We start from the raw sequence: 16,467 nt of genomic DNA, 5'->3' as shown, positions 1-16,467 counted from the left end.
GGCGGCGCGAGGCCGCCGCGGGGACGGCGCGGGAGCGGCTGAGGTAACGGGGGGGGGGTCTGAGGGACGGGGAGGGGGACGGGGGGCGACACACACAGGGATGACGACTCACCCACCGCCCGTGGCATCCCCGGCTTAACCCGCAGCGCCCCCCCCCCTTCCTCCGCCTCCCCCCGTCACCTCCGCAGAGACCCCACCGGTGTCCCGGCGGCATCCCCGGGCATCCTCCGCCCCGACCCCCCGCCAGCCCTCGCCGCTGCCTTCCCCGCCGCTCCTCAGGCACCCTCAGGCACCTCAGGTGTCCTCCAGCCCCGTCACAACCCGCTCCCTTGGCCCCTCCAGCCCTTGTGCCCCCGTCGCTCCTCCAGCTGCCGCCCTGAGCCCCGGTGGCCGCCCCCAGCCCTGACCCCCGTCCCCGTCCTCCCAGCACCGCCCCTTACCCCGGGGGTCGCATCGAGCCCCTCCGTCCTTTCGCCTCCCTGTCCCCGGGCCTCCATCTCCCCTTCCCCCCGGCCCGGCCCCTCTCCTCTCCCCTCCCCCGGAGCTGCCCCAGGCACCTCCAGCCCCTCTCAGCGACCTCGCCGGGGGTTCCTGTCCCCTGCGCTCCCCCCTGAGCTCTCAGACACTTCTGGCTGTTTTTCTCAGGCTGTGCTGACAGGTAAGAGTGTGTTTGCCCTGGGCACCCAGCTCTGCTGGTGTCACACGGTGCCAGGTCTCTAAACCAGACCCGGGTCCATCCCTCTGGCATGGCAGCTTGTGCCTGGTGCTGTTTGGTTTGGCGCCCTGCCCTTCCCCAGCTGGGGAACAGGGGTTTAGCCATAAAGATCCTCAGCTCAGCCCCTTGAAGGCTGATCCCCCCATAGCCCAGAGATTTCAGAGCAAGTGTTTGGGTGTCTGTGCTGAGAAAACACTCAAAATGAGTCACCTGCCATTACCCTGCAGTGGGAACAACAAAGGTGACACATCTCCTGCCTCCTTACTGCTAGTCCTGTGAGGATGAACGACCTTTAACCGCTGTTATCAGTCTGACCCTGGCAATGAGTTGCACAAATGGACATGGCCAACCCCTTTTTGACTCATCCCCATCCCACCTTTCTGTTCACTCAGGGATGCACATTGTTCTGCCTTCCTTCAGCACAGTGTTGGGAGTGTTTTGCTGGGGAGGAGGAGCAGCAATCCCTTCCTACAGCCCTGCCTCTGCCTGCCTTGCTGAGAGCACAGTGAAGAGGCAGGCAGAGAGGCAGGACACCAGCTTTAATTCAGATATTTCCCTTTTCCACACATACTTTGACCATCTTCTCTGCTTTGTCACTCTAGATAGGTTTAGCTTTCTGCCATTAATAGCCTTGGCCACTTTTTGTAGTTTCACTTGTAGTTTCTCTTCTGCTTGCTCATTCCTGGGCAGGATGCTGCTGCACACTTCCTACCCTTAAAGAAAAACCTGAGAGATGGTTAAAAGCTTCTGTGGTTTTCAAACACTCCCTTGACCCACCCTTGATGATTTGACAATGTCTGTTGGAGGAAAGTTGTGTGATACTTAATCCTTGGCTTAAAACCTTAGGACATGGAAGTACCTACAGATCAGGATAAGTGGTTAAAACAATGAGTTATGTTGAAAAGAGAGTAGGCATTGCCATGGTATAAGCACTTGGCAAAGGACCTTGTGAAAAACCAGGGAGCTTGAGTGTGTTTTCTTTCTTGCTGTTGGAAACAGTAAGACAAGATGGGGTGTTAATAATAATCTATTTCAGGACTTCCCAGGTAGCAGATTGTGAGGTGATTCCCTCCTGCCTCCCAGTGATTCGATGTGCCTTGTTATAGAATTACAGAGTCACAGAATCCCAGGGGTTGGAAGGGACCTGGAGAGCTCCTGGGGTCCAACCCCCCTGCCAAAGCAGCTCCCCAGCTCATATTGCACAGGGCGGCGTCCAGACGGGGCTGGAATCTCTCCAGAGATGGAGACTCCACACCCCCTGGGCAGCCTGTCCCAGGGCTCCCTCACCCTCACTGGGGAAAAGTTCTTCCCCATGTTGCTGTGGAACTCCCTGTGCTCCAACTTGCAGCCATTGCCCCTTGTCCTGTCCCCACAGACACTGAAAAGGGGCTGCCCATTCCCCCTGCATCCCATACTGAAGATATTTATAACCATTAATAAGGTCCCCCCTTAGTCTTCTTCTCTCCAGGCTGAACAGCCCCAGCTCCCTCAGCCTTTCCTCACAGGGGAGATGCTCCAGGCCCTTCAGCATCTCCATGTCCCTCCTCTGGACTCTCTCCAGGAGATCCCTGTCTGTTTGATCCCAGGGAGTCCAGAACTGGACACAACACTCCAGATGGGGCCTGACCAGGGTTATGCACCTGTGCTTGCCCAGACACTCCACTTACTGCCTCTGGTTAGAGTCCTTTTGTCCCACGTGCTGACTAGGATGCAGTTGAGTAAAAAAATATCAAATCACAAGAGAATAAATGCCTCAGTTGAGGTTTTTCTGCTTTTTAACACACTTCAACTCCCCCTTCATGGGGCTTTATGATCCTTGGGGTCCCTTCCAACCCAGACTGTTCTATGACCCCTGTAGAATTATGGGAAGATCTGGACAGAGCTGAGATGGAGAACTTAGTGGTGAAAAAAGATTACAAAACAGTGGTGAGAGTAATGAGAATTTGTCAGGGGTTGAGTCCAGGAAAGAAAGAGGGGCCAGAGCTGCAGTTTTCTCTGCAGCTCTAATCCCTGTACCATTGGATTCAGGGTCAGAAGTTGTGCCTCCCCAGAGCTCCCAGCTTGTAATTGAAGCTACAACACTGCTTTTTACACCTGACCACATGAAAGTGAGCACAATTAATGTCCAGCCCTTAGCTTTGGGCTAAGTGGCAGCAGAGGTTGCACTCATGCCTAGTCTGGGGCTGTGTCTGACCAGCACCCAAAAGCTGCAGTTGTCTGTGTGACTTGTGGATGGCACCAGCAGACAGGAACACAGCACAGCATCTCCTCTCCAACCTGTGAAAACAGCAGCTGCTGTTCTTTACCTGAGGAGAAGGCAGGGGTTGTGGGGGGTGTGATTAAATTCAGGCTGCTTCAGCACCCATCCTGCCCCATACTTAGCAGGGCACCAGCATCCCATTGGGATGCACACCCACAACAAAAGGAGACTCTGCATCCTGTTCTCTTTTAAATTGCATTCAATTGTTCTCTTTTAATTGGATTAAAGCACTTGCACTCTTGTTTTTCTTCTTGAGAGCATATTGAGTTAAATCTTTGTGTAGGCAAGTCTTTTTAAATCACAAAGTCTTTAAAAATCTGGTGTTTCTGCATTTCTACCATCCCACCATGCCCAAGCTTCACTCCTTAAACCTCTTGGAAAACACACTGTGTTGGACAAACCATCCAAGGACTAATAGAAGGAGAATAAATACTGTAAAGTATAGAGTCACACCTTGATTATTTTCCTTTATATCTCAGGGATTTAGGAAAAGAACCATGAAGCCAATGTGGAACTTCACCAGAAGGATGGCTTTGGATTCCCCTTGAGGTCACATTTCTTTGGATGCTCTTGTTCTCAGGTAGGTGGCATATTGTTTCTTTGCTTTCAGGCAAAAATGTGTGAGCTCAGAAATAAAGTGAAGGCACCACTAACAGTTCAGTGCTCAAGGAAGAGTAAAATGTAAGCATCAGATTGACTGCTGGAAGTTTTGAATTACATGCCCAGACATGTAACAAACATCTGTAAGAGAGAATGCCATGAAAAATATGCATTTCTCTTTCAAATTCCTCATTCACTCAAAAAGGAGCTGGGATTGTGAAGTTCCATTCAGTAGTAATTTCACTGCATTGCAGTCTTAAAAGGAAAATCAACATTAGAGGTAAATGCTGTAATACTTAGCTTAAAAATGAAAGCTGAGGGGTAAGAAAGGACTCACCTTTCATTCTCTCTCTCTGTTCTTATTCACTGCATCTCCTGGTAGACACCTTCATCTGCTTCATTTTCCCTATGAGCAGCTGAACCTTGAATTTTACAAGAATTGTACATTCTTTTCAAGACCTATCAGCTAGAGTTGGCTTTGTTACCTCCCTGGAGAACACCAAAACTTGTCTGAGCCACTAATATTCTAGGCTCAAAAGCAGCACAAGCACAAGTCACCACTTTTGGGTAAATGTGTGGATTATTGTTAGGCATTATGGGATGAATCTGTTGGCAAGCTCTCCTACACACACCCACTGGCAAAGGGCAGTGTAAAGGTATGAGGAGAGAGTCCAGAGGAGGGGACAGAGATGCTGAAGGGCCTGGAGCATCTCCCCTGTGAGGAAAGGCTGAGTGAGCTGGGGCTGTTCAGCCTGGAGAGAAGAAGACTAAGGGGGGACCTTATTAATGGTTATAAATATCTTCAGTATGGGATGCAGGGGGAATGGGCAGCCCCTTTTCAGTGTCTGTGGGGACAGGACAAGGGGCAATGGCTGCAAGTTGGAGCACAGGGAGTTCCACACCAAGCTGGGGAAGAACTTTTCCCCAGTGAGGGTGAGGGAGCCCTGGGACAGGCTGCCCAGGGGGTGTGGAGTCTCCATCTCTGGAGAGATTCCAGCCCCGTCTGGACGCCGCCCTGTGCAATATGAGCTGGGGAGCTGCTTTGGCAGGGGGGTTGGACCCCAGGAGCTCTCCAGGTCCCTTCCAACCCCTCTGATTCTATGATTTTGTGAGCCAGGTCTTATCCTGAACACCTGCTGTGGGCAGCAATCCCATGGCACGGGAGTGCTCAGGTCTCCTAAGTGAGATGCAAAGGGGTTGATCAGCTCCAACCTGTTGCAAGATTCACTCACTTTTGTTTCAACTTCTTTTTGCTCCTGAGAGACTTGGTGCTTCCCATCTTCTCCTTTTTGTTCTCCCCTTTCTTTTCATCTCTCCAGGCAGTGCCCACCTCCTCAGACCTCTCAGTGCTGCACTCCTTCCTAGTTTGTCTCAATGTTATTATGCTTTTCTCCCATACTTTGCCTGGCTGTGCTTGCATGGGTACTCTTTTATTTGCTCTTCATGTTTTTCCTGTTTCATATTCCATTTACATTCTCCAGTTTCAGCCATAGCAAAACACTTCCCATACTCTTCTCACCAGTCTAAGCGTAAGGGTAATGCTATGGGTGAAATGGCATAAAACACAGGGAGAAGAGAAGGCTCAGGTAGGATCTCATCAATGTGTAGAAATACCTGAAGGGAGGGTGCAAAGAGCTTTAACTTATGGAGCTGGGTAGTGTGAGTAGAGAGCGAGCTCCTTCTCCACTGTAAATGGACTTTGTCCTCCCACTGGTAAAATCTTGGTAGCTGCTACCAGGAATGAGTAGCCCTGGAGTTTGAAGGTGGTTGTATCAGCTCTTGCTCATAGATATCTGAGAGCTTATTTAAGGGATCCTTCTACCAGATGTTGAGTCACCCAGCACAACAGGTAGTAAATGAGTGCAGATATTAAAGTCATTTTAGGTCATTTTCTCCATGTCTGCCCAGTGGATTGTTAATGGAGTTGAGGGGCTCCACAACAGACACTATCAGTTAAACTGTCACTTCTGGGACATGTTCTCTGTCAGCCTCACTAATTCTAACACAGTGTCATGGCACAAGGGTAAGAAGAAAATAGAGTCAGTTATTCACAGTGACCCATATGACTTTCTTCTGGCAGCAGCAAGTGCTGAGACATGTAAGGAAGTGGCACTGGTTTCTTTTTTTCATGATCATAGAATCCCAGACTGGTCTGGGTTGGAAGGGACCCCAAGGATCACAGAGCTCCAACCCCCTGCCACAGGCAGGGACACCAACCTCCAGGCCTGGAGCTACACAAGGTTGCCCAGGGCCCCATCCAACCTGGCCTTGAACACCCCCAGGGATGGGGCACCCACCCCCTCTCTGGGCAGCCTGTTCCAGCCCCTCACCACTCTCTCTGCAAAGAACTTCCCCCCAATATCTCAGCTCACCTTTCCCTCCTTCAGCTTCACTCCATCCCCCTTGTCCTGCCAGTCTCTGCCCTTTAACAAGCTGATTCCCCTCCTGTTCCTCTACTCCCTTCAGGGACTGGAAGGCTGCAATGAGGTCCCCCCACAGCCTTCTCTTCTCCAGGCTGAACCAGCCCAGCTCCCTCAGCCTCTCTCCACAGGGGAGCTGCTCCAGCCCTCTGAGCATCTCCGTGGCTCCTCTGACCCCTCTCCACCAGTCCCACATCTTTCTTGTCCTGGGGCCCCAGCTCTGGACACAGGACTCCAGATGGGGCCTCCCCAGGGCAGAGCAGAGAGGGACAATCCCCTCCCTGTCCCTGCTGCCACCCCTCTGCTGATGGAGCCCAGGATCCCATCGCCCTTCCCAGCTGCCAGAGCCACTGCTGGCTCGTGTTAAGTGTCTCATTCACCATCATCTCATCTCATTCTTCTAAGAATCTCAGAATAAACACCTCAAGGTGTTATTTCTGCCTATTTATGGTTGCTTCTCTGCCATGAAGTCGAATGCTCTCTTTGGGTTTGCAGGACAGGCCTGAGCACAGTATGGAATTCCTGTATTTGAGGCAACCTGCCTCAAGAAAAGCAAAGTCACTGAGAAATCTTAGCAACCCTTTGTCTTTGATTCCTCACAGTGTTCAGAGGTAGAAGTCGGCGTTGAAATGTGGTGGTTTCAGCAAGGTCTCTCTGTCTTGCCTGTGGCTCTGGTTGTTTGGTCAGCTGCATCTTTTGTGTTTTCATACATTACTGCCATCGTCCTGCACCACGTCGACCCTCTGGTGCCCTACATCAGGTCAGTAACGTTCACAGAATCATAGAATCCCAGCCTGGGCTGGGTTGGGAGGGACCCCAAGGGTCACAGAGCTCCAACCCCCTGCCACAGGCAGGGACACCAACCTCCAGGCCTGGAGCTACACAAGGTTGCCCAGGGCCCCATCCAACCTGGCCTTGAACACCCCCGTGGATGGGGCACCCACCCCCTCTCTGGGCAGCCTCTTCCAGCCCCTCACCACTCTCTCTGTACAAAACTTCCCCCTAATATCTCATCTCCCCCTTCCCTCCTCCAGCTTCACTCCATCCCCCTTGTCCTGCCAAGGACTGTTCATCATAGTACCAAACTGGCCTCTCACCCCTGTGAATTCTTCCCCAGCTCCAAACCTTAAACAGCAGCTCTTACCTAACTCCCAGTTGTAAAGCTCCTGCTTATAGTTACCTGTGTGTAACTTTGGGTTTGTGCAGAAGTCTCACCTTTAAGCTGTGGCTCTGGGTATGTATCCTTAAAATGATGATGAACAAGAAAACCTGTGGGTGCATCTCCAACCCTCTCTCCAGAGTAAACCATCTTCCTGTCACCAGGCTTAGCTGCACCAGTAAATCCATGCTGGGATTGATACTCCCAGCTGCATTGCCTCATGGCTGTACATAAGGACCTGAGTTTTGGGCTTTCAGGTTTCCATGTTCCTCGTTTTTCCAGCTTTAAGATCCCTTGTTCACCTTTTATGGAGGGGGGATGTAAGGGGAATGGTTGCACCAAGTATGTTTGTTCCTTGTTCTGAGGACAGTGTGTCTTTACCATGTTTATTCTGCAGCTCACAGAGAGATGAGAAATCAAGTGAAAGTACCTGTGAGGGGGTTTTGCCACAAATCTATTTCTTGTGGTTCCTTTGTAGACTGAAATAAGTCAAATTGGGTGGCAGGTGAGTTCAGTGTAGATAGATAACTCTCTCTCCATTTATCTCTTCCAGTGATACAGGGACAATACCACCTGAAAGATGCTTATTTGGGATCATGTTAAATATTTCAGCTTTCTTGGGTGAGTATAGAAAGCTGTCCTGGGTGACCTGCAGGCAGTTCTGGAATACACATGGCTTTAAACAATATCATTTCCTTATTCAGATCATTAGACAGCCCATAATTCTCAGTCAAAAACAAAATTCTAAGCAAGCAATCTTAATTCTCTCAAGCAATTCAGAGGAAAGCACATGTCAGGGATATTCTCCACAAACCCAGCATGACAACTGCAGACTCCAGAAGGCCAAAAGTGCATTTTAAAAACCCAACACACTAGTGAAAGAAATGGAAATGGAAATTCAGGGCAGTAAATTGACTTGCACTGTGATTATGGAGGGGGTGGAGGTGGGGGGGGGAACCAACCTAGTATGCCTTTCAATGCAAGAGATCACAAAACTCTAGTCAGCTGACTTGTTTACCATTATATTCTTTCAGTTTTGACTTCCAGACTCCCAGCTTTCCTATTTCAGGGTACCATAAACCAGGTTTTGTATTTTAAATAGTTGCCTCTGTCACTCAGCATCTTCCCAGTTAACCAAGGACAGCCTGCTCATCAGCTGAAAAATCTTACCTGCTTTTGGGTTCTTCATTCCCAGGGATGGCTACCATGTATGTCAGATACAAGCAAGTTTATGCTTTGAATCCAGATAAATCCAAGATCCTCAAGCTTAACAAGACTGGCCTTACAGTAGGACTGATGAGCTGTTTTGGTCTTTGCATTATTGCAAATTTCCAGGTTTGTATCTTGCTTTTAATACCCTGAAGCTCCCCAGAGGTGTGTGTGTGTGTTTGGTTACCTAAATATCTGTTTACTGAAACAAAACCTTTTAGAGCAAACATGGTTTTTTGTTGAATTCCCTTGAGAAAACCAGAAAAAAACCCCAAGTTTTGGGTTAGAATGTTTTGCTCATTTCTTAACTGCTTTATCCACTGGGAACAGCCATTCAGGAAATCCCAAACCATTAAGAAACCCATAAACCCTGCAGAAATTAAACTCACAGGAGATCTGAAAGCCTTAGCTCCAGGTTAAAAGACCATAATTATATTGTGTTTTGACTCAAGAGAATCAACAGCCAAATAGTCAAAAATTCTAAGAACTAAAAGGAAAGCAAACAGAAACACCCAAACCCACAAGAAGTCCAGCTCTGAAAAATCTACTGTCCTAGGTAGATTTCCCTTCAAACCTGCCTACTTTTTGCAAATCCACAGCATCAAACAGCTTGGAGTTTGCCCCTCCTGGTGTTTTTCCCCCTCCTCTCTACTTTGTTTTATCCCAAATCTGCTGTTCTCCCATATCACACTGTCAGCAGGACCGTGTTCCCATCACTGGCTCTTACATACAAGACAGTTTGGCACTTCACCAGCCTCATCATATTACTGACAAGCTGAGATTTTCAGGGCTTGTTGTGGTGCCTTTTGCCACTAGAGGCTGCGGTGTCACCTTGGTCTCCCACTGGATTAGAGCCAAGGAAAAGCAGAGAGGAAAAAGCTCCCTGGAAGCTCCACCTTTCTCCTTTTCCTGTAGCACAGCTCTCTAGTTGCTTCAGCAACCCTGGTCTTAGAAATCTCAGCACACTAATAGTTTGGTTTGGGGGGTTTTTGGTTCTTTGTTGGGGTTTTTTTAAGGGTTTTTTTTGAGGTTTCAATCTATTTACATTTTATAGAGCTGTATGCAGAGGTCAAAGTCTCCCCTACCACACTGAGCAAGAAAAAGCCTCCCAAGCTGTGTTTAACTCTGTGTTTTCCCTTTGCCACTGGTTAGGAGAGGGTATGTCTACTTTCTGAAGGTTTCCAGATAGTACAAATAAGGAAGGGCCATGTTAATTTGTTAATTAGTTTGTGTAACATTTAATCTTGAACCAGACAATAATTGGAAGAGAGGTCTCTGCACATCCAAGTGGTGCTGAGGACTGGTTGAGGGCCACTCCAGAGGCAAAAGGAGCTAAATCCCCCTGGAATCCACAAGTTCCTGAAGACAACTGAAGTGTGAAACTACACAAAGACAAACAAAGGGGATCTGGGAACAGCCACAGTCAGGCAGAGAGCTCCACACAGCTCTCACTGCTGGGAGCCAAAGCAGGAGGACAGGACTGATCCTCTTGGGAACTTGAATTCCTGCTGTTCAGCCAGTGCTGTTGCTTTATTCTACTTGTGGCTATTGATTTCCTCCCATATAGGACAAAGACTTTTTCTCTGGTGGCTCCTCAGCACTGAGCATGGCAGGGTTTTGGAGCACGTGCCCCTGCACATTGGGTATTGGCTGTTTCAGTATAAATCCCCACCTCTGTTCTACTGGGGATGCAGCACTTCCCTCTCCTTTGTGTACATAAGGTGCACGTGGAGGTTGTGAGGAAAAGGTGGCTTCAGTTCATGATCTTAATATTTCCCCAGTAACATACACCTGGTGTGTGGTTTTTTCACCTCCCCTATGGAGAGAGGCTGAGGGAGCTGGGCTGGGTCAGCCTGGAGAAGAGAAGGCTGTGGGGGGACCTCATTGCAGCCTCCCAGTCCCTGAAGGGAGCAGAGGAACAGGAGGGGAATCAGCTTGTTAAAGGGCAGAGACTGGCAGGACAAGGGGGATGGAGTGAAGCTGAAGGAGGGAAGGGTGAGATGAGAGATTGGGGGGGAAGTTCTTTGCAGAGAGAGTGGTGAGGGGCTGGAACAGGCTGCCCAGAGAGGGGGTGGGTGCCCCATCCCTGGGGGTGTTCAAGGCCAGGTTGGATGGGGCCCTGGGCAACCTTGTGTAGCTCCAGGCCTGGAGGTTGGTGTCCCTGCCTGTGGCAGGGGGTTGGAGCTCTGTGATCCTTGGAGTCCCTTCCAACCCAGACCAGTCTGGGATTCTATGATTCTATACACAGTCAGTCTCCTGCTTTAGGGCATAAAAGATCACCCACAGGAGCAGAGTGCAGGGAGGCTGCCAGGCCTTGCATTGCACAATCAGCACCATGACATGATTTCTCAGGGCATAAATTTTAAGTTAGATTACTTTTTTTCTGGAAATAACTTCTAGTAGCCATCATTTTTACTATTTGACAGCTGATTCTCTGTGGTGTTTTAAAGGTGAAACAGCATGAACCTTGTTCCCTCTGAGCACGTGAAGTCAGTGGTTTGACAAGCAAGGCTGATTCAAACAAAGGAATTCAGAGAAGAACTAAACCTCATTATTTTTAATCCCATTATGGGCACTAGAACATTGTCATGTTTTCCCTGGAATATGTTACCTTTCACAGATGTAGATTCCTGGGATAGAATTGCTCAGCAAACAGCCTGCCCAGCTCATTACCTGCCCAGCTGCAGAGATGCCTTCACTCCACACTGTGTCCACTACAGCTAATGAGAACAGCTCTTGCAAATCCCTGCAGTTAAATTAGAGCTGTGACCTGTGCCTTAGCCACAAGAACTTAACAAAAGCAGCAATTACAGAGGGTTGGGCAGGTGCCAGCTTCCAGCTGACTCTCTACAGGGCTTCCAAGAAAGGTCTCCTAAATACCTCACATGTTGCAGAACTGTTTAGCTTGGGATGTGAGAAGGTAATGGAGTGGGTGGGGTGCCCAAGGTTTACAGAAGAAAATTGTTCTGAGAGTTTAAAATGAAGCCAGGTTGTGCTTTCTTGCCCTAGAAATGCATTCTGTACTACATCCACGTGGTGGGAGCCTGCCTGACCTTCGGAGTCGGGGCCATTTACATGCTGGTTCAGACCATCCTGTCTTACCTGATGCAGCCAGAAGTTCACAGCAAGGACATCTTCTGGATCCGCCTGACCCTGCTGCTCTGGTGCAGTTCAAGCATTGTGAGCAGTATCCTTTTGCTGTCCCCCTAGAACAGAGCAGCCTTCACCAATGGCAGCATCTATGTTAATTCAGCCTACCAGTGGGAAAGGCTGTGCCCCAGAAGGCCTCTCACCTTCTACATGATACAGCTTGTATCATGCTAACAATTCACAGCCTGGGAACTTGAGGAAAAAGGGAAGCATCAGGTTAAGCCCACAAGCAAGTCACTGGGTAATAAGGAAAGGTAAGAGGGGTGGTTATCACCCCTTGTCCTCTCTTGTCCTGCACACAGAGTGTGGCAAAATAAGAGTTTATCACAAAGAGGTCTCACTGTGATGATGAAAGATGGGGAGAAAGGGCCATGTGCTTAGGAGATGGGTGGTTTTAACAGAGGGGTAAAAAGCCAGGCAAAAAGTAAAGGCATCTGTTCCCTGGTGACAGGATGGCTGCAGCAAGCTTTATAGTGGGACACAACTACCAGACCAGTACAGAACGTGGTGTAAAAGAAAATACTGCTAAGCTAACCACGTGCAGCAGGGCTGTGCTGTGCCAGCTGGCTCCCAGAGCAGCTTCAAAGGGCTGGAATTTGTTAGAGACACAGCTCTGCAGCACACTGCCAAAACTGAGTCAGAGGAGACAATCAACCTCTGATCTCCTCCCCTGCCCATCCTGCAGCCACAGAGGCAAGACATTTCTGATGAGCATTCCCTCTGAACTGCCCACAGCTCTGGAATCCATCACCTCTCCTAACTTTGAATTCTGAGTGCTGGAAGCAGCTGTGAGTTGTACAGAAATGTGGACAAACCCCTCCAGAAAAAGAGGCTGTTTCCCTGTTGGAGTCACTTCACCATCAGGAAACTGAACCCCAGCAGTTCCTCTGCTCATCCTGATGGACCTCACCATTATGACCCAGTTGTGTGTCAGGACTGCAACACTAAAGCTTTCAGATTTACACTCCACAAGTGCAAAAGCCATTGCTTACATGCTGTCCCTCCTGCAGCTGAATCAAGGCCACTGATTTAATTCCCATCAATTCCACTTATTTCCAGGCTGGCAGCCAAAACCAACACTAAACCAGTCTGCCCAGTGACAGAGCATCTCACTGAGCTTCCATTCCTGCTACTGTAAGATGATATAATCTGCACTAGCCAGAGGAGGAGCAATAGTTGCTGGTTAGAAGTGAGAAGGACCCTTTCCTGAGGAGACTTGACACAGAGCAAGGAAGTCACCTGTGAGACTTAGAGAATTGCTGTCCCTAGGAGAAATTTTGGTGCTGACAGAGAGTGAGATTTCCAGCTTTGAACAGCTGGGAGCCAAATACCATTGGGGAAGACTGGAATGGAACAACATGATCTGCTGCAGGAACCTTTTACAGATGTCATAACCCCACAAACCTCACATCTGTAGAGGGTTTTGAACCAGCATGGTCAAGCCAAAACTAGAGGGAAGTAAAGCAGTAGAAATAATGATAGATAGATAGATAGATAGATAGATAGATAGATAGATAGATAGATAGATAGGAAATGTCCAGGGATGTCCCAGAAAAAGTCCAGAGGAGGCTACAAAGATGCTGAAGGGCCTGGAACATCTCCCCTGTGAGGAAAGGCTGAGTGAGCTGGGGCTGTTCAGCCTGGAGAGAAGAAGACTAAGGGGGGACCTTATTAATGGTTATAAATATCTTCAGTATGGGATGCAGGGGGAAATGGGCAGCCCCTTTTCAGTGTCTGTGGGAACAGGACAAGGGGCAATGGCTGCAAGTTGGAGCACAGGGAGTTCCACACCAACATGAGGAAGAACTTTTCCCCAGTGAGGGTGAGGGAGCCCTGGGACAGGCTGCCCAGGGGGTGTGGAGTCTCCATCTCTGGAGAGATTCCAGCCCCGTCTGGACGCCGCCCTGTGCAAGATGAGCTGGGGAGCTGCTCTGGCAGGGGGCTTGGACCCCAGGAGCTCTCCAGGTCCCTTCCAACCCCTGGGATTCTGTGATATGAAAGGGGAAGAAAAGGGAAATTATCAGTATTTTCTCAATTAACAGCTCAGGAGACCCTGTGGACAGCACACAGTGATGTCCTTGCAGCCTCAGTGTGACACAATCCAGAGCTGAGTCTGAAATTTCCAAGTTGTTCATTCTTGGTCTGGAATCTTCCTTAACACCCCTCTCTGCAGTGTTTGTTTCCTCAGTTGTCTTATACAGTGGCCTCTACGGGACGAATCTCGTGCAGAAGCTGCACTGGGACTCACAGGAAAAAGTAAGTGATTTGAGTGGAGAAAATAAATAGAGACCAAAACCCAGTGCCATGTGCATCTGGGGGCTTCCTGCAGTTGTGTGCACGTGCCTGAGATGGGAGAGGACAAGTGGGCTTTAGGAGTTGACAATATGCAGCTACTTGCTGCAGTTCCTCTCTCAGCAAAACAGTTGCAGGTTCAAGTGTTATTTTAAATTAGCCTCCTTCAGGGGCAGTAATTGAGCTGTCTCAATGAGCTGTCAAAACTACCAGGCCTGTGCTGGCTAGAGACTCCCAGTTGCTGTTAAATGGTAACTGGAAATACTCAAGCTGGTATGCCAGCCAGCTGCAGCAGAGCAGAGTCCCTGACTGCTGCTGGGTGGGTGTCTGGTGGAGTCAGGAGGAGAAAAAGGCTGAAGGAGCCAAGGGAAAGAGCTGCCAGGGAAGTGATCAGTGCTGGGATGGGACAGGCGTGTAGGTCTGAACAGCTCTGCCTGTCTCCTTGGTGTCCCCATCCTCTACAGGCACTGCTGGAGCTGTGGCACTTATTGGAGGAACTATTATGCAGGCTGGTTGTGAGGGCTTTTCCCTCCCCTCCCTTTATTTAAAGCATAAGGAGCCTCTCAGAAGTCTGCTTACCCCTGAAGGAGGGCCCAAACCTCATTGTGCAGAGGGTTAGCTGTCAGCTGTGCCACGCTCTGATCGAGCCTTTGGGCTTTGCAGGTGGATATTAAATTCCCAGCAAGGGCCATCCCAGTTGGAGCAGGTGTTCTGGTCATTCCAGAGTTCAGCACTTCATTCTCAAAGACTCCAGCTACCCTAAGAAATGTTGCTTTCCAAAGGGAGTCGTTGTGGATCCGGGATGCTGTGTGTGCAAGCTGTCTTTGTGCCACTGCACCTTCAACAGGAGCTTCTCTCACTGACTTGTTTCCCTCCCCTCTCACTGTCTCACAGGGCTACACAGCTCACATCATCAGCACCGTCTCAGAGTGGTCGTTGGCATTCTCCTTCCTCAGCTTTTTCCTCACCTATATCCGTGATTTTCAGGTAAAGTGAAGATAGTAAGTTCTCTGCTTCTCAAGCTTGACATGGTGCAGGATGGGCTGTGGTTACCTGCTTCTCAGCTCAACGTTGGCACCTTGTCAGTCACCAGGCTGGAAGGCCTGTGGTGTGAGCAGCAGTAGGGCTGGAGCACCTGCCCTACAAAGACAGGCTGAGGGAGCTGGGCTGGTTCAGCCTGGAGAAGAGAAGGCTGTGGGGGGACCTCATTGCAGCCTTCCAGTCCCTGAAGGGAGCAGAGGAACAGGAGGGGAATGGGCTTGTTAAAGGGCAGAGACTGGCAGGACAAGGGGGATGGAGTGAAGCTGGAGGAGGGAAGGGGGAGATGAGATATTAGGGAGAAGTTCTTTGCAGAGAGAGTGGTGAGGGGCTGGAACAGGCTGCCCAGAGAGGGGCTGGGTGCCCCATCCCTGGGGGTGTTCAAGGCCAGGTTGGCTGGGACCTTGTGTAGCTCCAGGCCTGGAGGTTGGTGTCCCTGCCTGTGGCAGGGGGGTTGGAGCTCTGTGACCCTTGGGGTCCCTTCCAACCCAGACCAGTCTGGGATTGACTGAAAATTCTCACACTGAGCCTGTTAACTTGAGTTTTCTTTCCCTTTCCCTGTCTAGAAAATTTCCCTGCGTGCAGTTGTCAGCTTGCATGGCCAGACACTTTATAACACACCTCAGAGCTTCGTGGCTGACGACCAGGCGCTGCTGATAGCAGGGAGCATCTAATGAAGGTGAAGAGAACGTGTTCTCAGCATCACTCAGGAATTGAATAGCAATAACACTTGATATATCTAGGCATTTATTTTATATTTTAAAAAAAAAACCATGAAGTAATTGTATTGTACTTGACATAAAGGGCTTTGCTATTAACCCACACAGCAATGCAACTGTTACCAGTATTGTAAACAAGCCTGTAACATTTCTACACATGCCAGTGTCATGGAAGAATTAAATGAAGGTTTTAAATGAAGGTTATCAGAGAGCTGCGACTCCTCATTGCTTCCTTCACTCCTAATTTGAGCTCCTCAGTCCCTCACCCTCCTCTCTCCAGTGTCAGACACCCCATGGGTGTGCCAGGGTCTTCACCCTGAGGGTTTTCCCGTGTCTCCTACACACAATAGTCATGTCCAGACCAAGCCAGAAGCCTTAAAAATACACATTTGTTCCAGTTCTGCCAAAGCTGAGTGAAGAAATTTGATAGGAGGTTAAACAGACCTTTGGAAAGCATGACAAGAGCTGCCTTTGAGCCCTAAATAGCAGGAATAGTGCAGCTTCCTTCCTAAAGCATTGCTCAAGTCTACAGAGATGTAAACTCAAGCATGTTTCCTCCCACACCAAAACAGCTTATGCTGGCATCTTCCCTTCCCAGAGGGGCAGGTAAAGCACCAGGAGAGGAATTTAGGCTGGAGGCCTGGAAATCCCAGTGGCTGCCCTGGGCAACTCTTTCTCCCAGATTAAAAGAGGATGCATGTGTTGCAGTCATGCTTTCCTTGTGCTTGTAGCCTGGTTCAGCCCAGAGCTCAGCCAGTCCACGTGGTGAAAACAAGCTCTGGAGCCAAAAATCTGCCAAGCTACTGGTGCCAGAGGAGTGAAAGGACAAAAATAGCCAAATAACATGGACTCACAGAGACCCCTGAGGGCTCTAGGGCTTGGGGAGGGTTTCCCCAAATGCTGTA

General features: G+C 49.5%; 1 protein-coding gene across 1 annotated transcript; it reads left to right on the top strand.

The window, feature by feature from the left end:
• The first annotated feature begins 21 nt into the window (after nt 1–21).
• On the top strand, nt 22–15,761 carry DRAM2 (DNA damage regulated autophagy modulator 2). Its single transcript, XM_084275766.1, has 9 exons — nt 22–43; nt 3,455–3,555; nt 6,598–6,755; nt 7,708–7,775; nt 8,350–8,489; nt 11,373–11,550; nt 13,687–13,769; nt 14,700–14,792; nt 15,410–15,761. Exons 3-9 carry the CDS (start codon nt 6,625–6,627, stop codon nt 15,515–15,517), a joined length of 801 nt encoding a protein of 266 aa, XP_084131892.1. The 5' UTR covers nt 22–43; nt 3,455–3,555; nt 6,598–6,624; the 3' UTR covers nt 15,518–15,761.
• Nucleotides 15,762–16,467: the final 706 nt, after the last annotated feature.

This window comes from Gallinula chloropus, assembly GCF_964237585.1.
Source record: "Gallinula chloropus genome assembly, chromosome: 27".
NCBI lineage: Eukaryota > Metazoa > Chordata > Aves > Gruiformes > Rallidae > Gallinula > Gallinula chloropus.
The sequence above is the reverse complement of the archived record's forward strand: the minus strand, read 5'-3'. Positions and strand labels throughout refer to the sequence as shown.